The sequence below is a fragment of the Halichoerus grypus genome, chromosome 6 (assembly GCF_964656455.1).
Source record: "Halichoerus grypus chromosome 6, mHalGry1.hap1.1, whole genome shotgun sequence".
NCBI classification, from domain to species: Eukaryota; Metazoa; Chordata; class Mammalia; order Carnivora; family Phocidae; genus Halichoerus; species Halichoerus grypus.
The window spans coordinates 120,279,869-120,307,016 of record NC_135717.1 but is presented as its reverse complement, the minus strand read 5'-3'; the positions used below and the strand labels follow the sequence as shown (position 1 = coordinate 120,307,016).

The following is a 27,148-nucleotide window of genomic DNA, read 5'->3' as shown; positions in this document are numbered from 1 at the left end:
CAAAGAGGCCCTGGCTGGGAGCCAGAAAGATCAGTTCTCTCCCTGGTCCGAGACTTGGAGGGGCCAGGGCAAAAGACAAAAACCCAGCACAGGTGAAGAAGCTTCCATGGCCAGCCAGGCCTCTCCTGCCCGCTGCTTTTGATTTTTCCAGGTGGTGGAGTGGGGAGGGGAGGAGGGAAGGCAAGACTCGCCCTTCCTTACTGAAGAAGCACTTTGGTAGAGAGAAAGAGCCTTAGGAGTCCCACTCCTGCCATCCCTACTGTGTGCCCTCAGTCAAGACCTCCCCTCTCTGGGCCCAGCCTCCCCACCCACATACATAGTAGGGAGAACACCACATCAGGATTTTTTCGAGCTTGAAAGAACGGTGTATATGAAGATGCTCGGTGGACTTCCATCCAGCGAACACGAAACACAGCCAGGCCTGGTCTCCCTTCTTTATTGATCTCTGGCTATAGCAGGGTTCTGGGAGACCAAGGGCAGGGGTGAGTCACATGCGTCTCCGCCCCACTTGGGGTGGGGTAGGAGGGACAAGTGTCAAGGTGGCAGGTCTAAGAGACCATGGATATGGACTTCACACGAACGGGGCCCACTGTATAAATGCATGGTTGGTATTTACAGGATAGGAGGAGGGCAGTCGCCTGGACTTGGGCCTTTGCTGGGACAAGGCTGCTCAAGGAGCCTGAGGAGAAGGGGCACAGGGCCTGGCGGGCTCTCTTCAGGAACACAACTGCTGCAGCCCTGAGTCCCTGCCATCTGCCTCCACCCGCCACTCCCCACTTGTCCCAGGGGAGGGGCCTCTTGGTGCCTGCAGGTGCGCAGGCGCTGGAAGGGGGAGGAGGGGAGGAACCCTCTGATAGCAATGCAGGATTACTGGATTATACCTCACCCTCACGTGCACCCTTGGCCCCAACCCCGCTGGTCTCTCCTGCCTGTGCTCATAAGATGCATCCTGAAGGTGCTTTGCTGGGGAGACCTCAAAGCACTTTACAGACATTGGTCGGATGGGAGCCTCCCAGCCCCAGGGGAGAGGAAGGAGGCAAAGGGCTCAGGACAGCCAGGGTAGGTGACAAACCCCAGGGGCCTAGACCAATCCCAAGTTCTTGCGGACCCCAGGAAAGGCCCCCTCTCTTCCCCTAGTCGACATTTCAGAATAGGAGGGAAGGAAGATTGGGGTGGGGCGGGGAGGCTGGGGATGGCGCTGAAGCAGTGTAGGTCTGGGGTAAAGAGAACACCCCCGCATTCCCAGGCCCTAGAAAGGTCCCATGCCCTGAAGAAGCCCACTGGCCTCTCCACACACAGGGCTCTGAAAACCCCCAGCTTTCTATCCTATTCCAGCCCCTCCCAGGGGAAGAAAAGGGGGACCCAGACCTGCCAGCTAAGATCTGGGGGGGGCTGAGGGAACCCCCCAAAATGTATTGCTTAGAAACTTGGAGGCAAAAAGGATGGGGGAGGGCCCAGGGGCTGGCATCTCTGACCCTCCCCCCTGGGCCCTGGGAGGCCTCCAAGAAGCTCCCCACTCCCAGCCAGCCATCTGGCCTCAGGATGGGGGCGGGGGGGGGCAGTCCAGAGGCAGGGGGATGGGCACAGTGACCACTGGGAGCCTGAAGTTCCCCAGACTTTCTGCTGGGAGATTAAAGTGCGCCCCAATGGGTGTCGGGTGGGGAGGGGCCCTTCCCCCAACCCCACAATCTCTGGCATTTGGCCTTCGGGTGGGTTGTCTGTTCCTCAACCTCCATGCTCCCTTGGAGCAGATGGGGGAGCCGGTCCCGATGGATGGTGCTGATGACATCAAACACTTTGGACTCATTGAGGACCTGGGAAAGAGGGAGAGGTCTCAGTGCTCCGATCTTTGCCTTATCTCCAGCCTGACTTACCTTCTCCAAGTCCCGCCAGACCCCCCACTTGGTCCCACATACAGTTGTGCAAAAAATGCCTGCAGAGGGTGCGCAGCCAAGGGGGGCAGGGGGGCTGCTATCGAAGTCATGCGCAACTAACCTCACAGAGTCCTGCGTCCTGGCCGGGACTGTTCCCCAGGCCTCACAAAGGTGCCTCAGAGGCTGGCTACAGCCTTGCTCAGGCCCTCCCTGTTCTGAGGAGCTACCTCCTTCCTTCCTGCTGGGACTGGATGGAAGGGGTGGAAAAATTTCCCTGCTTCCCACTCACGCCCTGGCTCAATTATATGTTCATTTCCTCCATTTTCCTCCCTTGGAAGAGGGAGGGAGAACCTCATATCCACTGAACCCCAGCGATGACCCTTCAAAGTTGCCACGTCGGACACCCAGCTCTTTCTACTCCCTACAGAATCTCAAGACCCTTCCCCCTCCACCACACAGGCTCACCTGGGCCAGCCCCAGGCTAGTCCAGATTCCCATTCTGGTTGTGTTCATCTTCGGCAGGGGAGGGCAGGGCCTCTTCCTCACAAGGGGACAGTTCGTCAATGGACATCTGGTTGGTGACGCCTGCAAAGGGGCATTTAGGAAGTTGGGACCAGACCAAGAAATATTTTTCCCCAGAACACCAGGAACATGCAGAGAAAGGTAAAGCATTCTCATGCATCCTCCTGCCTTCAAGATGAGCTACATTCAACCCATGCCAACTTAGGGAGAGCCTCTCCAGCCTTCCTCCCCAGCCTTGCTAAAATTCACAACCTTCAACTCACTCATAATGGAAGAGACTTCCCAGCCAAGGCCACCAAGTTACCCAAATCTACTGGGGCACCATTTACAGACCACAATATGCACAATACAGACCCTTGGGCTGTGGAATATGGCTGTTCCTATCTCCTCTCCTGTCCCTGTTCTAGAACAGTCCGGGCCAGCTAGACAGTCTTTCCTCTGATCTTACTTTAGTCTGATCAGTTCCATTCTCAACTCTTGATCAAGAGTCAAACAAAGGGTTGCTCCAGGGGTTTAAGGAAAATGGACCTGCTACTGCTCCATCAGCCACCCTCCCCACAAGGCCTCATCCCCCACCCCTACCCTCCTGGGTCCAACGGCACCCACCACTTGCTGCCCGTTCCTTCCATTTCTGCTTGTTCTCCTGAATGTATTTGGTCCAGGTAGAGCGGAAGCTGACCACATCAGGGTTGGGGTCTCCCACTTCCACATCCAGAGAAGGCTGGCGCCACTGGAAACTAAAGCAGGCCCCCCCAACTCCAGAGGTGAGACCCAGCCCACTCCAGAACTGCCTTCACAGCCCTCAGAGTGGCGTGGGGATGGAAGACCAGGAGGAGGCTTAGGGAGACTTATCCTTCCCCTTTCCCTCTGCTGGGTACCCCCAAGTCCATGCCCCTTTTCCCTCAATTTCACCCCTTCCTTTCCACACCTTCCCTCCTACTAGAAGGAAAATAAAAACGAGATTAGCAGAAAGGCAATAAAGATAGAGCTAACGAAAAATGGGTGGAGGGGACCACAGGGGCAGGTCACACCCTTCTGGTCCCATCCTTCCACCCCTGTGTGTGACATGCAGCAGAGACTCCCGAGTTTTGGGTAGCCTGCTTCTCCACCACCCCGAGAGAGTGATCAGTGCTCTCTGTGAGTCCCTCTTCCCTCCCCCAGAACCAGGGGACCTGGCTATCCCAGCCACCCTCACCTGGGCTGGTTCTTAGACTTGGAGTCCTCATCCACCAGGGGCTGGACACTCTTCTCGGCCACATCAGTCAGCACAGAGAAGGTGGGCTCCACGATGAAGTCAATGAACCCTGCGGTGAAGGGGGAACACGATGGAGAGGTCCCACCCAGAGGGCTGGGCAGAGGGCCCTGCATGGCTGGAACCCCCAGCTGCAGGTAAGACAGGGTGACCCAGGCTGAAAAGTTCCCGGTGGGGACAGCCTTTGCAACAATGTCTTTGTGACCCCACCTTTGCACCCCCCGGCCTTCCACCCAGGACCCCATGCCCCAGCACAGGCTCACTCCACAGACAGACTGGTTTTGAGGGATGGAGACTCAGAGAGCCCTGGCCCCAGCCCAGAAAGCATCCTGGCCCCTTCCCAGGACTCTCCGCCCAACAGGAAAGGCCACTGACCGATCTGCGACTGTGCCACCAGAGTGGAAGTCCGATCACACAGGGGAGAAAAGGGCAGGCCCAGCTCTGCCTCCTTGTCGCCCTGGAGGGGAAGAGAGGGCGGGAAAGCTGGAGGGGGTGTCTCAGACTACCGGGGGCCGGAGTGCAGCTGGGGGCGGTCCGGGGTTGTTGTGGGAGAAGAGGAATTTCGGTGCCCTTGACCTGGAAATGGTCATGGTATGCAAATGGAATGCAACCACAGTTAAGCTTTTAGGAAAATGACCTCTGATCCCAGGGCTTCAGGATCAGGGCAGAAGCCGCAGGGAGCTGAATGAAGATCTGGAAGCGGAGTGGGCACCTGGAGAACAAAGGGGAAGGAGGGCAGGGGTGGGTTACCTGGCGGAAGAACTCCTCCATGAGGGCCTTGGTCCAGCGGCTGTGAACCGACCAGTGCTTGGTTGGGTGGCTGATGTCGGCAGCATGGAGCAGTAGAGACAGGGCCTTGGACTTGTCAATCCTGGTCAGAGCGGGTGGAAAGGGAAGGGAGACTGATCCTTCAGGAGAAGGAAACCTGGACCATTCCTAACTTCCCATCACAAGCCCTCAGCGCCTTGCAGGGAACTTCCGCCAGCCCCTGAGGCAACGCGCACGCGCACACGCACATGGGGGCGCACACACGCGCCTGTAAGTGTGGAAGCAGCCCAAGCTCTTAGAATCAGAGGCCACGGGTTCAAATCCCCTCTGGACCTATCACACACTAGCTGTGTGACACACAGCAAGTTACTTAAAATTTCCATATCCCACTTTCCTCAACCCTAACAGGAAATACTAACAGAATCTGCCACATGGGGTTGTTCTGAAAATTAAATGACACACAACATTCAAGTATTTAGTCGAGTGCCTGGCACACAGTAAGTGTGAGGAGATGTTATCTATAATCATCATCATCATCATCATTATTATAAGTATTATCGTTATTCCCCAACAAGGCCACATTGCACGCTGTCCCCCACAGAGACACTGTACATGAACACACACCTTCAGGACCCCCGCACACAGTCTCTTCTCTCTCACACACATTCATATCCTCCCACCTACTTTTAAGCAACAGTCAATGTAATCGTGGCATTTGTTCTGTGTTTTTTTTCTTTAACCTCACATGACTCTCTCACTAGCCCTATTCACGTAGGACCCGGTGGCAAGCTGTGGCAGGGAGGCCTGTCATTCTCACATGGCACAGACAAGGAAACGAGTCCAGAAAGGCTGCATGATTTTCCCAACATTCCAGGGTCGGGCTGTCCGGCGGCAGCAGTGAGAACACCTGTTTCAGACTCCCGGCCCGGTGTGCCCTCCAGCAGACCCGCAGCCCGGGCCGGATGCAAACCCAGGCCCGTGTGCACACGTCACACACACACACACACACACACACACACACACACACACACACACACACACCCCTCCGTGGAGATGGACTCAGACACCTGGAGCCAGGAGAGTTTCTACATCCGGGCACACTAGCTACCCATGCATGTGCCCCCGATTCACACAGCCCTCACTCTGGCCTCGCCCTGGCCACACCCCACCAGGTGCCACCTCTCCAGCTGCTGCAAGGCTGTCTTCATGCACTTCACTTGCTGGAAATGGCAGGACATGTCCGTGGCCAACACCATCTCGATGACCAGGGCCCGTAGCTCTCTGGATGGACAGAACCAGAAAAGCGATCAGCCCTCACAGCACCCATGGGCCGCAGGTCCAGGGAGTGGGAAGAGAGGGTCAGGGTGAAGGGGGGTCTCTTCGGGATGCCCACTCCTGCCTTCAGCTCACACAAACTCATCCTTGGTGAGGTTGATGAAAATGTTCATCTCGTCATCCTGCATTATTCGGAAGACAGAGCTGATGTGGTGATTCTCCAGCACTGAGCGATCATTGTACAAGATGGCACATTCGGACCTGCAAAGCCGAGGGTCATTGCGTCCAGCCCCCTGTAAGTGGGGACTCTGGCAACCTCCCCTACTCCCGCTGGGCCCCTCCTGCCCCGGCCACATTGGCACCCCTCACTTGGTCTGGATGTGGAAGCTGTTCGTAGTGCCTGTGTGCTCATAGTCGTGGATGGCTGCAGCGAAGATGATGGCTAAGACCTCGATCTCCGACAGGCAATGCTGGGAGAGAGAGACAGGATGACAGGGGGCTCACCCTGCCCATCACTGCCCAAAGACCTCCACCCCAGGCTACACCCCTCAGCCCAGCCCTTCCGTTCTTCAAGGCCAGCTCCTGGGCTAAGATGGCCAGGTTTCTCAGCTCCCAGAATGGTGAAATACACCCCGTATCCCAACCTGAAACATTGCTGCTGTATCGCAGCACACATTCCCAGTGCTGCCCATGACGTTATGGTCCACCCAGGAATTCTCTGGAGTGAGTAAAATTTGACTCTGTAAAGACTTTGGGATACCAATGGAGAGGAACCAAAAGAGACAAACGGAAATGGGAGTATAATCTAGACTTCCCAGTTCTGCAGCCATAAGACCCTAAATCACAGAAGAATGATCTCCCAACACCTACCACCATCCCTGTGCGGAGCAAGAAGCAATGGACTGTCTGGGTAACATCAGCTGCGTGGATCTGGTTGTGGTAAGGGTTCTTGTACTTCCCATAGCCTGTCTCCAGTGCATCCAGGAAAGTCATCAAAAACACAGTGGGAATCTGCAGTGGGAGGGAGAAAATCGAGCTACAGGGAGGATCTGCATGAATGGCAGGCAGCCGAGGACAGATCAGCAACGCCATCTTTCTTTAGAAGGCAGCATGGCGCAGGGAGAAAAGCACCGGCTCTGCAGTCAGGTGGACCTGGACTCACATCCTGGCTCTGCCACCTGCTGGCTGTGTGACCCTGGGTAAGTCACGTGCCTCTGATACTTAATGGCAGAATGAAGATAATACCACCTCCTTGAATGTAATGAGATAAGTACAAGCCACTTAGTCAGTGCTCTCTACAGAGTGGCTATAATTATTATTATTTCCCTGGAGCTTTTTAAGAAAAGAAATCTTCCCTCCTATCTTCCAACCACCCCATCCCATCCCCAGTCCAATCTCAAGGGGTTCAGAAGCAGAGGAAAGAGTAAGATGACCTAGAGAGGACCCTTGCAGGCAGACATGGGTCACCCCCTCTAAGAAGGCTTTCTCTGTACCCACCACAACACACACACACACACACACACACACACACACGTACACACACACAAGCACCACTACTGTCCGTTGTCTCTGTATATGCCCTTGCAGTCTGTCTGCCTCCTTCAAAGGCTCAGGCTCCCAGAGGGCAGGGCTGGTGTCTGTGAGGAGAGCGAGGTTCAGGACCTGGGGAAGCTTCTGTAGAGATGAGCAATAGTGATGAGACACAGAAGATGTGCCACTAGTCAGTCAGACCCTAACATCTCCCACCCCCACCCCGGAGGGCTGTGCCCCAAATTCAGGGAATTTTAGAGGACCGTTTCCATGACAACTGCCCTTGCTTCTGCGTTGCCATGGTGTCCCTGGAGGGAAGGGAAGGGACGCAGGGGAGGAGCTGGGTGCTCAAGAAGGGAATGTGGAGCTTGAGAAGGGCGGCTCCAACTGGAATCTCTGCCGTAAGTAAAGACTAAAGCAATAAGTGCCCCCCTCTCTCTAACTGCCTTGGAGCAAGGCGAACTGGGGCTGGGCCAAGCCCAACCTGATGCAGTTATTCTTGGGGTCCTCCAAAACCAGTCCTTCCAGGTAAGGAAGCAGAGTTTAGGAGAAGCTGGTGTCTGGAGAATGTCTGAGAACCAGTTTGGAGAAACATGAGCTGGGAAAAGTCTTAGGAAAAGGAGGACCCTGCTGTTCTCTGTCCTGGAGAGGGCAGGACTGGAAGGAAGAAAATGAAGCTGCAGAAGGAGAGGCCTCAGGAAGGCACTGAGGAAAAATCTCAACTGAGCATCTCAGGAAAGTTCTGGAAACCTTCTCGGGAGTTGGTGTAAAATGAGGAGTTTTGTTGAGGAAAGGCTCACATGTACCAATAGCCTATTATGGTAAAGTAGGGGCTGAGGATGGCTGGGTGATCTTCCAAAGCCCTCTGAGAAAGGGCCAAGTGGACCCCTTTGACCTCTCCCATGGCCCACTCAGAACATACATGTTTTCCTCTGCTCTAACATCTATGTCCACCCCCACCTAAGTGCTGACCGAACAGTCCTATTGCGACTCTTCAACCCCTTCACCCTCCACTTCCAAGTGTGGTTTTTCCACATGGAAGTGGTTTTTTCCAGCCCCTATTCCCAAAAGACACTCCCTCCTGGCCCAGAATCTGGAGAGACTTTAATTCCATATTCTTCATGGCCAGCCAAGCTGAAGAGCAAACGGAGTTCACACACCCTCCCTCCCCTCATACAGCCCTACCCAGCCTTGCCAAAGAGTTGATCCTTTCCATAAAACTCCTCCGACAGAGACTCTGAGCTGAGAGGGAAGGGAAGGAGTGACCAATTTTATCCCTTCCTCCCTGCTCCTACACTCCCCCTCCAGGAAACAAATCGAGAGATTCTAGTCCCAAGGGCACAGGCTGACAGCATCTGGACTCTAGGCCTCGCGTGTCCACAGGCAAGAGGCAGGACAGCTGAAACAGGGAGGTGAACTTCGAGCCAGCCTGGAAAGGACAAGTTACGGGAAAGAAGCAAAGCAGGACAGAATAGAATCCTAGGCTGGATGGTTGCAGACCTAGAATCTTCTGGAAAGCAATAAATGAAGTCAGAAGCTCGGGATGGAGCAAGTGACAGAAAGGCTGGGCAGGTGGGCACAGGGAAACTTCCCTGACAGTGAGACTGAGTGAGGGAGTCTGTGCTTGTTGGCAATTGCTTGTTGGCAATCTTTTAGAACAGGAGTGATGGGAGTGGAGAGCCCTGCCCAGGAACAGGGGAAGGATAATGCCCAACCTTAAAGCGGCTGATGAGGTTATGCCGAGTCAGTAACTCAAAAACAATGGTCCTCAGGGCGTGGTCATCTGCTGCCCGGTTCAAGGAAAAGACATCAAAGCACCAGAGGTCCAGGTTCTGTGGAGAAACAACAGACTAGACAGGGAGACTCCCAAGGGGAGCTTCCCAGCGCAGCAAGTGTTGTAGTTAGACTTCAAGGAGGACTTCCCAATGTTTACAGAGACCTGGGAAGCAGGAAAACAAAGACATGGTGACGTGGGCCTTTTTCTTCCCAGGTATTTCTCAGTGCAGGGGAGACAAAAAGACAGGAGTTTGCCTCTGGAGTGGGCAAAATGTTGTTTTGAGGAACATGGGGATGACAGTTAAAAGGGAAGGCAAAAATCACCCCACACAGAGTCTGAAAGTCCCAAAGACCATTCCTTCCCCCAACCTTCTCCTCTCTGCCGAAAACCCAGGGCTCACCTTGAGACAGTTGAGGACCACAGTGGAATAGGTGGGGCCCACAGAGGTATACGTTCTCCGGAACATCCTAAGGGCAAACAATGAAAAGAAGCCCACCTATGAAGGTCTGGGAAGTGGGGTCTGATCAGGTGGGGCTGTGGGGATGAGCTCTGGGCGGGGGGGTGGGGGGGCACACCACTGGGGGTCTGGTGGGGTCCCGGAAACCCAGGGTGTCCGGGAAACAGGGACAAAACTAGAGGCAGAGGGAGGCTGAGCAGGGGCAAGCCTCACCGTTCCACAAAGATCCCAGCCTGCACCGCGTGCACGATGCTCCGGAACTTGGGCTTCTCCTCTGCGCGGCGGCCTTTGGCCCGGGCCTGCTGGGTGAAGGTGGAGGCCAGCCAGTCTCGTACCTCCGAAGGCACGGCATCTGACCGCAGCTCCTGCAGCTCGTCCTCCGTGTCCAAGATTTGCCTGAGGCCCCAGAAGGGGAGTCACAGAAGAAAGACAGCAGGTGCTTCCACAACCTAGGGACGCTGAGCCCAGCCACACCCCACAGCTCAGGAACACTCATGCCAGGTGTCTCCCTTCTCTGACCCTCCCCTTCCTTTCTCTCACTACGTTTTTGGTGGTGGTGGTTTTTTTTTTTTCCTGTCTCTCTGAGGCCTCCACTAATGAAACAGGCCACTATGTGAGGTAGTGAGCGTCCCAACTCTGGAAACGCTCAAGCAGAAAATGGAATAGATACCACATGTCAGGGAAGCTGAGACCAGCAGCACTGTCCAATGGAAATAAAATGCTAGCCACGTAGAAGTAATTTTAAATTGGTTAGTAGCCACATTAAAAAAGTAAAAAGAAACGGGTGAAATTCATTTTAATGAGAAGTTTTCTTTAACCAGATACACCTAAAATAGTATCATTTCAATGTGAAGTCAATACAAAATATAGAGAGATATTTTACATTCCTTTTTCTGTCTTTGAAACCAGCATGCATGTCGCATGTACATCCATGTCTCAGTTCATACTCGGGCTCAATGGCCACACGTGACCAGCGGCTCCCATGCTGAGCCGGACAGGTCTCAGGGGATTCCCCACTGGTGAGAGGGTTAGGACGACATGAGGTTTCTGGTCCCTTCCAGCTCTGAAACAGTTTTCTCTCCTTGATGCCTGTGTTTGTCTCTATCTCTGCAAACCCCTATCTGTTCCTCCGCCCCTTTATCTCTGTGATATTTCCACCTACAGCTCTTCCTCCCTGCTCTGGCCCTGTCGCAGGTCTCTATCTCCAGCCTTCCGTCTCACTCCCGCCCCTGATCACTGTGGCTGCCCGGTGTCTTCCTGCATGCACGGGTCTCTCACCGTGTCTCGTCTATGTAGACAGCCTCCAGCAGAGAAGCTGTGTACTCCAGGTTTTTCTTCAGCTCCTCAATGTTTACCTCCCCGTCCTCCAGCTGCTTCACCATGTAGCGCAACCTGTGGGGGGTGGGCACAGATGGCTTGCTTAGGGGCTGCCACCTCGTCAGGAGAGCAGGACCCCCTCTGATAAGGTGCCTCAGTCTTCCACAAATCGGTACTCTCTCCGACAGGGAGAAGAATCGCAGCTAGTGTGTTTCATCCCAGACTCTTGCCACCGCCTGTATTAAGTTTATCTACCCCCAAAGTTTAATCCCAGGCTTTTTTCTGACCCCGCCATCCTCACCTACCTCTGACCTCCCCACACCTCTCTTCAGTCAGTGTTTCCTGAAAACTCTTGTTCAGACTGCCCAGGCCCAGCAGAATGAGGCAGGTACAAGCCCCCGGGTTGATGTTCTGGGAATGATCTGTTTCATAGCCTGAATAACCAAGAGCTGAGACTGCCAATTTCCCCCAGCAGAGAGAGCTGTGGCATCAAGAGCGATCAAAAGATGCTTCCATTACATCCGTTGGTCATGGCAGGGAAGGGGGGGGAACATGTCCACAGCCTCTCTGTCCCTGGCAGGGATGGCGAAAACACAGAACAAAGAGCAATGTGAATGCTCTCGCCTGGCCTCACTCCATTCAGGCAGAGCTAATGGATTATGATTCCAGAATCCATCAACCAGGACAGAGCAGGATTAACCCCTGCCTCCCCGACGCTGTGCCCGAGAGAACCTCTGGCAATGTGTGTCTGTACCCACCCCCTACCTCTGCCCCGCAGCAGCTTCCCCCAGAGACAAAGCGGTGGGGGGGTGGGGCCAGGGGTCTCACTTACTCGATGCCCTGCCTGAGGGGACAGTCCCTCATCTTTTGCACTCATGAACGCTGGGGGTCAGTGATGAAGTGGGAGACTTCTTAGAAGTCTGGCGAGTCCAGCCCAGGCAGCCACAAAGCACACAAAACTCTCTTGACTTTGGTGATTCTAAAGAAAGCAATTAAACATTCCCCTCTCACTCTTTCCCCCAGCCCTGCCCTGCCCCACCTAACCCCCAGGTCGGGGTGAAGTGCTGGACCGGACAATTCCCCACTGAGAGGGGCTTCAGTTAACCCAAGGTCACCCTATGAGTCAGGGAGGAAAAAAGAATGAGTCAGGGACCAGAGGCTGAAATTAGCATCAATTCCCAGGGATGCCGGGGAGGGAGAACAATGGTACTCCTGAACAGAAGCAGCTCCAGAATCCTGGGGTCTCAGCAGCTTTGGAATGGGGTGCCGGAAAGAGTCAGCCCCCGGAAGCATCGCGGGCCAACTCTCCCCTCAGGGGCCAGCAGTCCTGCCGGAACAGTCTGAATGCAACGGGGCAGAAGGGCAAGGGGGGAAAGGGGAGGAAAGCAGTTGCGGGGGGCACTGCAGCCTCCTCAATGGGTGATCTTCAAACCTCACTTCTGGCCTTCCTGCTGCACCGGCTGCATGTGCAAACGGTGGTTGTTCAACAAGAAAGAAGCCGGCTTCAGTAAAGCTCTGCCCCAGCTAGGGCTTCATTAGGGATGTGGGCTAGAGGCTAAACAACATAATAGGCTTTCCAGCCAATGAGCTGGGAAAGGGGACTGCACCAGCATCTCCCAGAGTGCTGACCCAGAGGTCTTAGAATAAAGAGGTTTGCTCCACCTTTGGGGCCCAGGCACAAACCAGGGCTTCCCTCTCCGGGTCAGTCCCCGTGGCCAGGGAGCCTCGGATCTAGGGGTCACACAACCCAAGAAGAAAGAAAAGCCTCTGGTCCCATCTCTCTCCCAGATTCCTACCCCAGCCCTCCTCATCTTCCACATTGGTCAGCCCTTAAGAAAACCCAAACCTAAACTCACCAAAGTTCTTCTGCACTCTCTCCCGACCCACATCTTGAAGCACACATCCCAGCACAGGCTCCCAAAGTGAACAGCCAAACCCAGGGATGCTCATTTGCATGTATTCGCATAATCATTAACAATGCTGCCAGCTCTACATTTTAAAAAGCGATTTATCTCAGATCATCCTCACAATGGGCCTAGAGGGAGGGAGGGAGTTGGGAAGAAATGGCCACCCCTATTTCCAATGCAGAAACCAAGGCTCCAGGCCACAGTTCTGGGAGGCAGGAATCCTGGATTCAAAGATACCACTTCCTGGCCCTGAGCCCTTGGGCAAGTCACTAATCCTCAATCAGTATCTCTCAAAAGGTGACCTGTAGACCACTGGCATCAGAATTACCTGGGATACTTGTGAAAAATTGAAGTTCTAGGCCTGGGTGCACACCTACTGAACCAGAATTTCTGAGGGTATGATCCAAGGATCTGCAAACACGTTTAACAAACACCCAGGATATTCTCATGCTCATGGAACTTTGAGAACCTTTCTTTTAGAGCCTCTGTTCCTTCCTCTGTAAAACAGTGAAGATGATGATAAACCACCTGTGAAGGGCTGTTAATAAGAATTATTATTTATTTTATAATTTCTTTTATAAATGAAATAATGTATGCAAAAGGCCTGACGTACAGAGTGGGGCTCTATAAACGTGATGTGAATTGGAATGAACTGACCAGCATCATGCTGGCCCCACCCAACTCACACCTCGTGGCCTTCAAACCAACAAGCGCCTGCCTTCTCCATCCCAAGTCCAGGTGGAGAAGAGTGAGTCTAGTTTGCATGGAGGCTCATGACCGGGAAGCCCCCTAACAGAGAAAATGAGATAATGAAAATGGCCATGATCTCTCCTTCATAATGACAAACCTCATTTGGGCCACACAACCACCTGAGGGGGGAGGTTAAGTGACTGGCCCAGGGTCACACAACTTGTCCATCTCAGTCAGGTGGGCAAGCCTACAACTCACACTGCTGGGGCCTAACTGTGCCCCGCACACCAAAGGTATTGGGCAGATGGGGCTCAATCATGTAACTTGCTTGGAGGGAGGCTGGAGCTCATTGCATCACAGCTCCTCAGTCTGTTGTCTCCCCCAGGAAGTGCTGGTGTCTGTCAGCTCATAGTAGACTGTGAGCATCTTGATGGGACTGACAATGACTTGTTTATCCTGCTGCTGTACTCAGAGCACACAGTATGTGCTCAGCAAATGTCCATGAAATAAAAGGGAGGGGCACCTGGGTGGCTCAGTTGGTTAAGCATCTGACTTCAGCTCAGGTCATGATCCCAGGGTTCTGGGATCGAGTTGGGCTCCCTGGCTCAGCGGGGAACCTGCTTATCCCTCTGCCCCTCCCCCTGCTTGTGCTCTCTCTCTCTTTCTCTCTCTCTCACATGCTCTCTCAAATAAACAAAATCTAAATAAATAAATGGGAGTAGGGGCAGATTAATCAGGTGGGGGGCTATCTGCCAGAGCTCACAATGGAGATCTCTGAGGCAGGGTTTCTGAAACTCTAACGGAGAGCCTGCGGAGAAGAAGGAGGCTGTGGCTTGCCTTTCACACAACCTTCCCTCCAAATTCCTCCTGCCTCCACTTCTAGCCCCTGCTCTTTTATAGCTGCTTTTGAAATCTGAAGCGAACATGATCCAGACACCAGAAGGAGTGGGGAGGGAGGGAAAGATTAAAGAATAAATTTGACAAATGGGGAGTCCAAGAAGGGGACCTGGACTCAGGCAGCTGGAAGGTTCCAGGTGCTGAACGTCACCCTCCTGAAGTCCTCTAACTCCCCCACAGCCCCTCCGGCCTGGCGGTGGCCTCTCTGGTTCTAAAGTCCTTCAGAGTTAGGATCTCCCCAGACCCACTCACAGTCCTCCCCTCAGCATTCTTCTGCAAGAAGTCCTACTTCCCCTGCCCATGGACAGGTCCCCATCCAGGCCTAAGGAAAACTGGAAGCTTCTGCAACAATCCTTCCACCTCCACCCCTAGCCCTGTTTCACGACACCCACTTCTTTCTCCTTTACCCTTGGCCACTGCACCCTGGGAAAATCCTCAGACCTGACCCCTGGAAAGCACCAGTCTCTCCCAGCTCTAGGCAGCCCGCTGAAAGAGAAGGCTCAGGGTAGTAATAATCCCAACACCCCAGAAGAGTTCAGTTTCCCACCAGTTCATTTCTTTGGGCCATCATGGCTGATGATCTGGCAGTTTCCAAAGCCCCCTGTACTACTTCCAGCACCCACACTCCTAAAAATCACTGTAAGTAAGGGGCTTAGGACAGAGCAGCCTCAAACCAAAGGGCTCGGAGTTGGGAGAAGAATCCAATTTCCCTTTGGGGTTTTAAGATCAGATGAGGAGATTTCAGAGGAATGTGAGGTCCTAAGGATGCTGGGGTGAGGAAGGAGAGAAAGGGGGCTAATCAGGGCTAAGTCATCTGCCACAGGCAAAAGGGAGCAATACAAAGGAAAGGGAGATGGGAATGGGAGGAGAATAAGGGGAAGGGCAAGACAGACGCGGGGGGGGGGGGGGGGCCGGGGGGGGGCGGGGGAGGAGGTGGAGAAGTGGACACAACATACAGGGACTGTCCAGTCTTGATCCCTCCGCTCCACCAAACTACTAATGTGGACCCACAGCCACCTGTCCTCCTCCTCCCCCCTCCCCTCCTCGCCCTGGTGCCTACCTGAGGATGGGGCCCTGAAGGTGGCTCCTCTGCACAGGAACAGGGTTTGCCATGGGAATCAAAGTGTCCTACTTCAGAGAATCAAAATGCCGCCCCAGGGGTCCCCAGGGCCCCCTGGGGGAATGACTCCCTCTTGGGCCCAACTTCCTCCTCCAGGTCCCAGCAGAACTGAGCTACTGACCAAAGAGAACTCTGGGGAGGGGCACAGGAGGGGCCTGGCTGGAGGAAGAAGGGAGTGATGAGACAGAGAGGCAGCACACAGCAACTGGGTGAGAGGCCACGGGAAAAGTTTCACATCTGAATCAGACCGAAAACAAGAATCTGTTCTCAGAAGAATCCCAGAAAGGACAGAAATAGCACAGTCCAGCCCCTTGCTCTGAGGAGGTGGGGCTCCTCTTTGGGGAGAAGGGGTTAGCAGAAGACTTAAGGGTGGAGGGACAGGGGTGCACCCTGAATCTGATGTGGAGAGGCTGTCGGCCCTGGGAGGGGAAGGGGCCCTGCAAGAGGGGCTGGGCAGATTCAGCTTCCTCCCACAGTCATCTTCCGGGCCCATTTTTCAAAATGAGCTTTAGCCCACCTGAAAGGACAGAAGCCAGACAGAAAAAGAACCAGAAACCACAGGGGAGGGGCTCACTGAAGCTGGGGTTCAGGGGATCCTCACTCAGAGACTGGCTCAACGGAGAGGGAAAGCCCTGCCCAAGCAGTGAATGAAAGTCGGGAGGACTCGCTCAGAGAAACCAAGAGGTTGGACAAGTTACTTTCCCACTCCCAGCCCCCGTTTCTCATCTGGAAAACGAGCACTGGGGGATAACTGGGTATTAACTGGGGAGAGGCCAATCAAGCCCAGAGGAAGAGGAGAATTGATGGAACGGCCTAGGGCGGGCCTGGGGACTAGGACCCCCTCTTCCGCCTCCAGGCTTTGCCCTCGCTCAGGTTGGGGGACAGATGCTGGCCTCTGCGGCGCGGGGTGGACGTGCGCGTACAGCCCCAGCCCGCCTCCGGATTGGCTGTGAAATGACGTCACCAATACAAGCGCATTGGGGCCGCGATTGGTCATCTGAGGGGCTGGGCGGGGCTGAGGAGGAGAGCCCCGGGTGAAGGCGAACGCATCCAGTGGAGGGTTCCGCGCCACTGCATTCTCCTTAATCTAGGGTCTAGGGCTGGGGATAATGTGGAAATGAGGAAAGGGGACTCGTGGGGATGAGTTTGACAGGAGAGAGGGAAAAGAGAAGAAACAGACCAAGCACCAGAATTTTATGACGGGAAGTCTTCCTCCCCACCTCTATCCCCCAAAAGCAGAGAGAAATTAAAAAAAGCTTGTCACTGTGCCAAAGCCTTCAAGGATTATAAACAAATGAAGTTTGGGAGCCTGCTGTTTCTCAACTTCACTGAGTGCTGGGACAAGTGGAAGTGGGCTTAACAGCAAGGAGAGGAATGAAGTTAAACATCTACAAGTTGTTTTCTAGTCCTCGTAGCCATGAAGCCGGGCTGCTGCAGATTTTGGAAGAAAGGAAACCCTCCCTCTCTGTGTCCATCTCATTCTCTCTGCGCTCCCAACACACACACACACACACACACACACACACACACACACACACACACACGCTGGTTGGTGTTTTTAGAGAAAAGGCATTACAGCCCGAATCTGAGACCCAGAACTGACACCCAGGGGATGAGGGACAAGTCATTGCCTGTTTTGTGGCCATGCCTGCTTGGAGGGACAAGGATAGGGTAGGAGTGGAGGAAGGTGGTAGCCGGCTGCATACAGTCTGAAACACCAACAAACACCAAGCCAGGGCAGCTCCCCTCCCTCCCCTGACTCCAGGCCCTCACTCCAGGGCCTGCCACCTCAAGCAGGCACTTACCTCAACCCTCCTACCAAAAGGTGGAGATTTCTTAGACTAGAAAAGCTTTGGAGAGGATATTTTGTCTATCCCTCTGCCCTCTTGCCCAATAGAACCAAAAGCTGGTTGGACAAATGACGGCTTACCACCTCACCACACATACATACCTGCTGCATTGTCCCGGCATGCATTCCATACATGCTCATCCCAGCCTATTATTATTATTAACTGTTCCTAATAAGAAAGGATATTGGCCAACCACCAGCCCTTCCTGGGGAAAACAATTTCACACATATCCCCTCACCCATGCATATACACACACACCACATCTCTATCCAAGCTAGGGAGACTTCCCTGGGTGGGAGGCAGGACATAGCTATGATGACCCCAGCAGAGTCCAGCATGGATTTTCCTTTAGTCTTTAAATTTAGTTTAAAAATAGCAACGAGCACAACCATAATCCTCCCTCCCAGGCCCATTCCCAGCATTCCCCACCTGCCCTGAAGAATAGGAGTTGGGATAGGGGATGAACAAAGGATAGAAAACCCTGCCTCTGGTCAGAGAAGAGAGGGGGTGGGGACGGTGGAGTAGGTGGGAGTGGGGGTTGGAAGTGTGGGGTGTTGGGGAAGGGATTAGCCAGCTGATCTCAAGGCTCCAAAATCTCAGAAATTGAAAGAACCAAAGAAGTCACCTAAATCCAATGGAAAGAGGACATGAATTAAAATCAGGAGACTTTTGCCTAGACTTTATCACTATATGTGACCTTGGGCAGGACACTCTGAGGTCATTTCCTTGTCTATAAAATGGGTAAGCAATATGTGCTTCACAGAATTCACACAAGGATCAAATGAGATCACATGGGAGCACCTTGGGGACTATAAAGTGATGCATGAATGCAACAGATTATTCCTTCGCCCAACCCTTTATTTAGTTTGTTCAGCAAATGTTTGTTAAGAGTCCTCCATGAACAAAGTCTCCTATGCCCACCCTTGGACCCAGGCCCTCTGGTGCGGAAAAGCCCTAGCCACCCTGCCGCCACCACTCCAGATGTCCAGGGCTTCACCCTGGCTCCTTATTCCACAGGGGCCATGAGGCCATGGAAGAAGAAACTGGGGAATGTGCACAGCATGGAGCTCCAGAAACCAAGAACAACCGGCTCTCCACCTTACCCAAGCCCTGCACTCCCCTCACTCCCCTGGCTTCCCATTGCTACACAAGCAGCCTCGGTTCTGGCAGCTGGCTGGGCTCGGTGGCGGGGGTGGCTCTGGAGATAAAAATAGCCCCCCTGGTGGCAGAGCTGGGGTGCCATCCTGGGAGGCGGCAGGCCTCGGGTTGACATGGCAGCAGTTGTAAGAGATCTCTAGGCACTGGACCGAGGAGCTGGGTGGAGGGAGGGTGGTGGAGGATGGGGGTAGTGTGGGAAGAACAGAAACCAAGAGAGCAGCGGGAGGGGAGGGGGCAGGAGGTACTCGGGGGTAGGGAGGGAGAGAAGAGAGATTTGAACGATGCTGAAGGCTGAAGAAGGTCTGGGAAGCACAGCAGCAGGGGTGGAGGACTTGGCTCCCACCCATGCTGTGTCTGAAAGCAGCTCCCCCTCTGCCTCCTGTCCAGAAGCTGTTTCTAACAGGTGTTCCTAGCAACCGCCCAGCACAGCTCACATCGGATGAGGCAGAGGGTAACCTAAACAGCTTGAGCCTTAGCCCAGACTAAAAAGACCCCAGATATCCCGGTTCCTAGCCCAGCATGCAACTGAGTCACCTCTCCCTCAGCCTCGGACTTCAGCCCTGAAGAGAAGGAGGAACTGGGAGGGGTGGGCAAGAAAGTCCAAGGAAGGCTAAGGAGAGAGGAGGCTCCCAGGACCCAAGCCAGAAGAATTCTCTCTCTGGTTCGCTTGCCCACCCCTCTTCTCCCCCCACCCCGCACTGTTTAATTCTGCTCATTAACCACCTCCACATGGACCACCCCACCAGCCCTGCAAACCACATCCCAGCAGATGTTCCAGCAGATGCCCTGTGTCCAGGGGGCCTAGCAGATGTCGAAGGCGGCCTGGGATGAGAAAGGGAGTTGGAAGCTTGGCAAGGGACTGACTGCAGGTGTGATGAGTGTGGACCAGCGCGACTGGGGTCTGGTCCCAGCCCTGCCCCCAAACCTTACCAACTACCTCTGGGCATCACTCTCCTCCTCTGTTACATTTTATGGTTCTCAGATTCAGTGCCTGGGTTGGAGGCACTAGGGAAATAGGATGCCTGGGTCTCAATTCCCTGGTTCAAGTTCATCCTTTCTGACTAGCTCACTGCTTCCCCAACTCATCCCTAACCTGATGCTAAAAGGAGGAGGGTGGCTTTCTTCTTTATCACAGGAAGGTCACATTCTAACCTCCAGGAACTTTCCAGGAAGTTCTCCCACATACCTATCTTTATTCCACCTGCTGCAAACAAGACAACAGCAAATTTTCTTGGCATTTCAAAAAGAACAGAAAGGAGGAGAACAAGCAGGACAAAGAAGTCTTTCGGGTGAATCTGGTGCGATCTGATTTATGGTCTTTCGTTAAGACTGGAATTTCTAAAGCCACTGCCTAGTAGAGATACAGTCGGGGGTTTAGGGAGCTTGGCAACACTGTTGGCATGTGTGCTCATTCAGCCCAGGCCCCAAGAAGTTTCCAAACATGGTGGGCATCAAGAACGGTGCCACGTTAGATATGCAAGAGCTGACAAACAGGGGAGCGGGGAAGCCAAGGAATAGCAAGGGAAGGAGAAGCTTCTCTAGCCCCCAGGTCTTGCCTGCCAAAAAAATCACAAAGCCCCCTGGAAGCCACGCTCCCTTCCCAAAACTAAATGGTGCCAACACCAGCTGGCAGCCTAATCATGCCACTGCAGCCACAGTAATTATTTGCAAATCTGACTTCTCTTTGCAGCTGCGGAATCCACTGACCCAGGAACCTGGTGGTATCCCACAGCACCGCCTGAAGCACCCCGCTTCTAGCTCTTCTCCCAGCCCCACACCCCCAGGCCTCTCCCTGGGTCTCCCCTGCCCTTTCCCCACCAAGCCTGCTTCTCTACCACAACCCCATCACAGCTCCCTCAGTGGACTCCTGCCAGGTCTGGGAGGCTGAAGTAGAATCCTAACCTGATGTTTGCTTCCCCCGACCCACATGGATGCAGCAGGAGCTGAGGGGAGAGGAGCAGCTGCAGGATGGGGGGGAGGAAGGGGCAAGGGCATTAGGGACCTCCCCGCACTGAATGGGCAACTCGCTTTCCTCCTTTTCCCTTCTCAGGAGCCCTCCTTCCCCCTCAGTTCCCAACTTTGCCCCACTCAATAGCCCCAGGATGCTCTCCCAATTCCCGAGGACCATTAAGTCTTCCTCCCTTAGGGCACAATCTCATTATCTAACAACTTCCAGACTCTAGGGGCGGGGGGCCTCACCTGCACCCCACTTGCTGCCCTGGTTTTGTCCCTTTTTCTCTGCTGTTGTCCTGAAGAGAGTTGGAAAATAGCCACTCAATTTCCGTACCTGAGAAAATCAGCCCCCTGAGAGCCAAAGGCAATTACCTGGCTTCCTCCCCAGGGGAGCTGGGAGGATGAGGTCACAGAGAAGGCAAAAGAAAGGCCTTGCAGAATACAGCAGTTGAGGCTGGACTCCTCAGGCTGTCCGGAAGGGTGCCTGCAGCCGACTCACCCTGCACCACCAACCCCCCCCAACACCAGGGGACGGAGGAGGGAGGCCCCAGGGATTTCCTGGCTCCCAGCCAAGGTGAGAAAGGGGTAGGGGCATTGAAGGCCAGAGAAGCCCAGCGGAAAGGAATAGGGAGAGGAAGTGGGACAAGAGAGAAGAGCAAAATGCAGCCCAGCAGAGAGAGATGGGAACAAAGGAGGAAAGGGACAGAAGGAAAGGATGTGAGAGGAATCAAAGAAGAGGAAAGCAGAGGGAGCAGAGAAGTTGGAAACAAACCCTCGATGACTTCTTTAAAAGACTCCAAAGAGAGGGAAAGATGTGTTTCAAGGTTCCCTGCTCCTCCACCCCAGTCAGATGAGGGTGGCCAAAAAAAGAGGGGAAGATAGGGAACAACCACTCATTTCTTTGCCTTCAAGAGCTCCCTAGACAGCGGGCAGGTGGAAAGGGGTCCGGACAAGTCCAGGCCCCTCCCCTCCTGGGTCTCTCACCTGGCCTTCCAGGACCAGTGCGTCCCCAACCTACCTCACCCTCTTCCTGGCAAAAGTAACAAACACAACCTTCCACTGCAGAATTTCCTCTCTCGGTCTTTCTAACTGGCCTCCTGGGGCTTCTGGGCAAGCAAAGTGATATTTGGGTTCTAAGGGACGTTAGAGATTCTCTAAAATAAGATGTGGCATACCTGATCACATCATCCCCAAGGCCCAGAAATGTAGGATAAACGCCAGAGGAGAGTTTCTCCAATGCTCACAGAACTCACCAACGGCAGTCCCTGGGGCTCGCCACACCCACAGCGTCTTAGAACTACAATTGCTCTATCCACTGGGAAAAGAGATGATAGGAGTAAGTCCTTCTCTTTTCTTTTGACCTCAGTGGCCCACATCCTTTGTAAGACAGCCCCACTCAGCCTGCTAGTCTCTAAGCTCAGACACCTGTCTCACCCCCTCCAGGCAACCATTCATCAACAAGACTATTCTGAATCACGTCCCAGACGCCAGGACTTAAACCTATTAAGTAATTCACATTCCTGCCTCTTAAATCTTTATTGTTCTCCCCATCCAAGCCAATGGTCCCCCATTCATTCCCATTCCCCCCACCTCTTCACACAGCAAGCTCTCCAATGCTGAAAGAACTCCAGACTGTGTCATTTCAAAACCACTTTCAGGGGCGCCTGGGTGGCTCAGTTGGTTAAGCGACTGCCTTCGGCTCAGGTCATGATCCTGGAGTCCCAGGATCGAGTCCCGCATCGGGCTCCTTGCTCTGCGAGGAGTCTGCTTCTCCCTCTGACCCTCCCCCCCTCATGCTCTCTCTCTCTCTCAAATAAATAAATAAAATCTTTAAAAAAAAAAAAAAACCACTTTCAGATGCATGATATCCAATGAGGAACTGAGATTCAGGGAGACTACATGACTGTCAAGATCAGGCAGCTGGTAATTGGCAGCATGGGAACGTGACCTCAAACTCGAGTCTCCCACCATCCCCTCTGCTCTTCCCCTCTCACCACCCTGCCACTCTCATCCCCTCCAGCCACCTCTTCTGACCAGAGGCCTGTGAAATTCTTCCTTTGGTCTAAATTGATGTCCCCTCTCTCTGCAGCTCCTTTTTTTACCCTCTATCATCCAGAGATGCCCCATTCAAGGCACAGCTGATGAAAGAAATGTAAAGACAGAAGGGAATGATGGGAGAGGGGGGATATAAAACCCAGGGAGGAGACATTCCCTTTGCCACGGTTGGAAATGAAAAAGGAAGGGCTGCTCCGTGGAGGGAGGCACAAAAAGTCATCCTTGCCAAGCAAGGCCTGGGAGAAATGGTGCTCCTTTTTCTCCAGAGATCCAGGGAACCACAGTTTATCTTGCCATCTTCACAGCAGCTCCACAAACATATGCAGGAAAAGGGGGAACCGCTGCACAGCTTTCAAAACCAGTGAGAGCCACAGAAGATCACTCCGTGGGGCATATACAAAATGAGGACAAAAGGTGGGATAAATCAGCCAGTGAGGCACCCAGTCCAGTCCCTCAGCTTCTTCCTCCTGCCCATTTGATCTCCCCAGGATTATAAAAAAACGTTGGTGTGTCACAAACACATAGACAAGATCACATATTATCCCATTACCTAGACACACACACACACACTCACTCACATACATCATCTCATTCATTCACAGAGCAATCTCAGGTATTCGGGTAAGTGCAAACTTTCCCAACATATTTATTATCATACATGCCATTTATAAACCTGAAAACAAAGAGACATCATCACGGAGCTCTGACTCCATGAGCGGTCCCCCACCCGCACGCCAACCTTTACCCAGACACATATGTATACATGTCAGGCATTCACGATTTCATCCGGATACGTCTCATTCACACGTCCAAATAACATTTCCATATCCTCTCTGTAACTCCTTCAGTTCTGGGCTCTGTCCTGAGGTCTTCAAATCCCGCACCTTTTAAACATCTCCCTCTCAAAAAACAACACCACCTCCTTTTCTTCCACCTCCATTTCCTGCTACCCACCCCCCCCCGTCCCCGCCCACGTACAGGAGCACACACACCACAGAATCAGAGACAGAACTGGGCTCCGTGACATATACGCGGATACTCATTAATTCATTTGTTCATTCCTTTATTTAACAGCATTTCTTGAGTGCCTATTAACTTTCAGGTACCACACTAGACTCCGATGAAACAAAGATGAGCAAAAAGAACGCCCAGCAGGGTCCTTGCTCCAGCTCAGCTGTAATGACCTTGAACCGCAGCTTAGGACATAGAGCCTAGACCTTGGGAGTCCTGAGTCCCATGTGAAGAAAGGAGAAGAGAAAGGGATTGTGTTTATACCATCCCAAAGGAAAAGGGAGGTCCTGTCTGTAAAGTTCCAGGAGAAACTGGGGCAGAGGGAAGAAAGTGATGTTTGTACTATCCTGGGAGAAAGAGAAAGAATTCGTATCTATGCTTTTCTTGGGTGTGTAGGCCCCCCCACGAAAGGAAAAGATTAGGCAGAAACCAAAGTGGTACAGTTTTACCACTTGGATGGGTGTAGCGAAATGAGGAACAGGATGCCTCACCCACTCTCTACTCCACTTGATGGATTTGAACCAGATTATCAAATCCAGAGGAGCAGGGACTGTGTCTACTTTGTCCACCACCATACCCCAGCCTCCAGCACATCACCTGACCCTCAGGAGGCACTCAGTTAATAGTTGTTGAATGAACGAATGAGCTAAGGATGGCAAACCAATCTCCGTTCACAGATTTTCTTGACTCACAAAAGACACAGAACACCCCTTGCTCCTGAGCCTCCCCTACACTCCTCAAGGCCCTCTGGTCTCAGAGAAGGGTAGACAATCCAGTCAAATCTTTCATCTTAGGGTCAGAAATGCTCATCCTGCTCAACCCATCATCTCCAGATTCCCTATTCCAGCCTCTCTCATGCCTCCACTTCTGAGTCTGCTTAGTTAGGAAAATTTTCCTGCTAGGTAGAGGTGAAATCCCATAGCCAGAGACTCTTCAGCTTATATGCTCCAGATTCTGAATTAATCTTTGGCAGAGTCCTACTGTGGGAAACAGGATTCCTGGATGCCCTTCCCAAGAAGAAATTGCCCTGCAAAATTATATTAGTATGGGCTTTTTAACCGGAAGCAAAAACACCAGACCCCAGCTCCCTGAAGACAATCTAGATGTCCTAGATTAGTAATTAAAAGGATAGTTGGGGGGTGGGGGGGATAGAATATGTTGTGTGGGGGAATCAAGGCCTTTATATATATGTCTTCATTTTTATTCAGTACACAGCCATGAGATAATCGTGCCCATCCCCCTATTCCCATACTAGAGCCTCCCCAATATTCAAACAGGGCCAAATCCAGTAAGTCATCCACTGGGGATCTACCTTTATATCAACATCTTTCTCTGCTTTGAGAAAGTGAGGTTGAGAATCTATTCCTGGTGATTAATAATATGGAAATGGGCCTTTTCTGGTTAAGTTATTACATGCAGCTAGCACTCTTAAGGACCAGACTGCTGAAGTAAGTGAAGACTGGAATAATTTAATCAATAAGATTAGTGATCCTTGTCCACCCTGATCTCCTGTAAGGACATCTCAGCTAATGCACTATGTAGGGTCAGCTGCCTCTACTCCCTTCTTTCCCTGGGTTTCAGTGCCTCCTCTGGGGGTCCTCTTCTCTCACCACTGAGCACTTCTCATACTAAAGGAAGAAATAGCAATTTGCTTCCAGGAAAGACTTTTGGTTAGAAAGGTATGGGAGACAGTGAAACAGGTACCCGGAATGGAGGCAAGGAAGGTATATGATGGGGAGAAGCCATCCTGGGACACCTTGAATTCTCTCATTTATAAGCCCTGAGCCCCCTTCTTTGCCTTTCCACCACTTCCTTACCTGCCACCCGCCCTCAGCTTAGTTACCATTAACAGAGCATCGTTTTCTATCAAGAATCACTCAGTGCTCCTCCCAACAAAAATCAATTCAATCCGGTTTTCCATTTCTTCATCCCAGAACTCATTCCAAGGCTGCGCTTCAGAGAGCCCGGCAAATTGCAATGGCTAGAGGCAGCAAAGGACAGGAACTGAGAAGCACATTTGGATGCCAAGCCTGGTTGCCCACTGGGCCTCAGTTCTCCCTAAGGCCTCGCTAAGCAGCTAGAGTATAAATCAGACCCACCCACCCAATATCAAGGCATCATCTTACTACCACAGGTGAAGTATTTTAAAAACAAAACAATCATTAGCATCTATCCATCTCCTACCACCATCTCTCCCTCCACCAGAACCCAGAAATGGAAAGCTTCAGCGCTCACTATTGAAGATAATGGGGAGGAACTGGGTTTTGGGTTTATGGTTCCTGCATTGCCTCACTGAACATCTACAGTCTCTTTTCCTGGGACCACTGGGAGTCATAGCAGGGAGAGGGGCACCTTCCCTCATTCTCTGATTAAGAGTCAACAGACTGCAGAGGTTACCGGATGGCAGCGGACTGGGAGAAAAACGTGCTGCATGGTTTGTCTTTGACCCACTCCTCTCCTTCTCTGAGGAACAGAAAGAAAAGTTGCTTCCCTCCCCTGGGACTGGAGTATGGGACACCTGAGTCCCTCGTTTCCCTATTTATCCAGCACCGCCGCCCCCCCCCCATGCCCTCCTCCTACAACAAGAAAAGATGCCTCAATGTACTTGGAGATCCTTGGGAGACCCTAGAGCAACAAAAAGGTTTTGACAGTTGCCTTGCCCCTGTCAATCAATCTTTCTTCACCACCACCACCACCACCCCAGCTCCCAGGGAGGGGCTCCACCCCAACTCTTCCAGATCCCAGCCAGGACCCCCAACATTACTGTGCACAGTGGGTTTCCTGGCCCCAAGAGTGATGAGCAGCTCAGGTATGGGGCGCCCCCCATCCCTACCCCCTGAAAGATGCAGGAGGCAGAAACCACCAATCCCAACAGAGATACATATGACCCACAGGTTGGCACAAGTATCCGCATGCACTAGATCTGCAGCTGTGTGCAATCACTCTACATACATCTGTGTGTCCCACGGACACTCATGCACACACATGTGATGTGTGTCTCACATCTGCACAACCCTGCACACGGATACGTGTGAGTCAGCCTGGCACCTCCTGAATGCTGCCCGTCTGCAGCCCTGCCACACCGCACATAATGTGCCGCCTCTCCGCGCTGCGTGTGTCACCCGGGGGGTCCACAGGCACAGGCACATCGTTAGCTTTGCAACTCCTAAACCCGCTCCAAGCAGCCGGCTTGCTCCGCACATGCCTTGCACATGTGGCCTGGCCCTGCGTGTCAGGGCAGCTTATTTCCTCGCACCTGCCAACAGGAGTGCGGGAGAGAATCCACGAGCCCGGCTCCGACTACCCGCGCCCCCCCCCCCCGAGACTCCCTGAGATCCCTTCCCCCCACTCCCGGCCGGGGACTCACAGAGACCGAAGCTTAATCCACATCTTCTTGCTGGGGGCTGACTTCAGCTCCAGCGGTGACGGGCAATCCGACTCCAGCATCTCGGGAGGGCTGCGGGGGGACAGCTCCATGCTCAGCCTCTGTCTGTGGAACGGAGGGAGGAGACGGCACCGCGGCTCAGCCTCAGCCCGGAGCCGGGAGCCCCTCCCCGCCCACCCCAGCCCCTTCCCACCTGCGGCTGGCGCGGACCAGCCAGGCCGGGGTCTCCGGGCTCGGCCCAAGCTGGCAGAGCTGCAGTTCCTGCGGCTCCTGCTCTCGCGCTGTCCAGCCGAGCTCTGGCTCCCAGTCCGAGCTCTCCGCGCCGCCGCCGCCGCCGCCGCCGCCGCCGC

The 27,148-nt window shown here is 53.3% G+C and overlaps 1 protein-coding gene across 3 annotated transcripts; it reads right to left on the bottom strand.

Annotated features, from left to right (window-relative positions):
- Nucleotides 1–420: 420 nt before the first annotated feature.
- PDE1B (phosphodiesterase 1B) lies at nt 421–27,148 on the bottom strand. Of its 3 annotated transcripts, none has more exons than XM_036124251.2 (16): nt 26,992–27,148; nt 26,781–26,903; nt 10,734–10,847; nt 9,669–9,851; nt 9,399–9,465; nt 8,937–9,053; nt 6,562–6,702; nt 6,061–6,161; nt 5,827–5,952; nt 5,596–5,697; nt 4,399–4,519; nt 4,024–4,105; nt 3,592–3,700; nt 3,003–3,133; nt 2,340–2,459; nt 421–1,814 (listed from the first exon to the last, which is right to left on the bottom strand). In XM_036124251.2, exons 2-15 carry the CDS (start codon nt 26,888–26,890, stop codon nt 2,356–2,358), a joined length of 1,608 nt encoding a protein of 535 aa, XP_035980144.1. In that variant the 5' UTR covers nt 26,891–26,903; nt 26,992–27,148; the 3' UTR covers nt 421–1,814; nt 2,340–2,355. The 3 variants fall into 3 exon arrangements, with proteins under 3 accessions (XP_035980144.1, XP_035980146.1, XP_035980145.1); XM_036124253.2 differs by lacking the exons at nt 26,781–26,903; nt 26,992–27,148 and adding exons at nt 11,605–11,751; nt 15,327–15,490; XM_036124252.2 differs by lacking the exons at nt 26,781–26,903; nt 26,992–27,148 and adding an exon at nt 15,327–15,501.

What these genes read in the sequence shown, in the direction of transcription:
- PDE1B (XM_036124251.2), bottom strand. Translation starts at nt 26,890, where the DNA reads ATGGAGCTGTCCCCCCGCAGCCCTCCCGAGATGCTGGAGTCGGATTGC. An exon ending in CTCACCAAGGATGAGTTTGT is followed by an intron (nt 5,698 to 5,826) that starts GTGAGCTGAAGG and finishes CTGTCCATCCAG; the next exon opens with AGAGCTACGGGCCCTGGTCA. An exon ending in GAAGGAACGGGCAGCAAGTG is followed by an intron (nt 2,460 to 3,002) that starts GTGGGTGCCGTT and finishes GCCCCTTTGCAG; the next exon opens with GCGTCACCAACCAGATGTCC.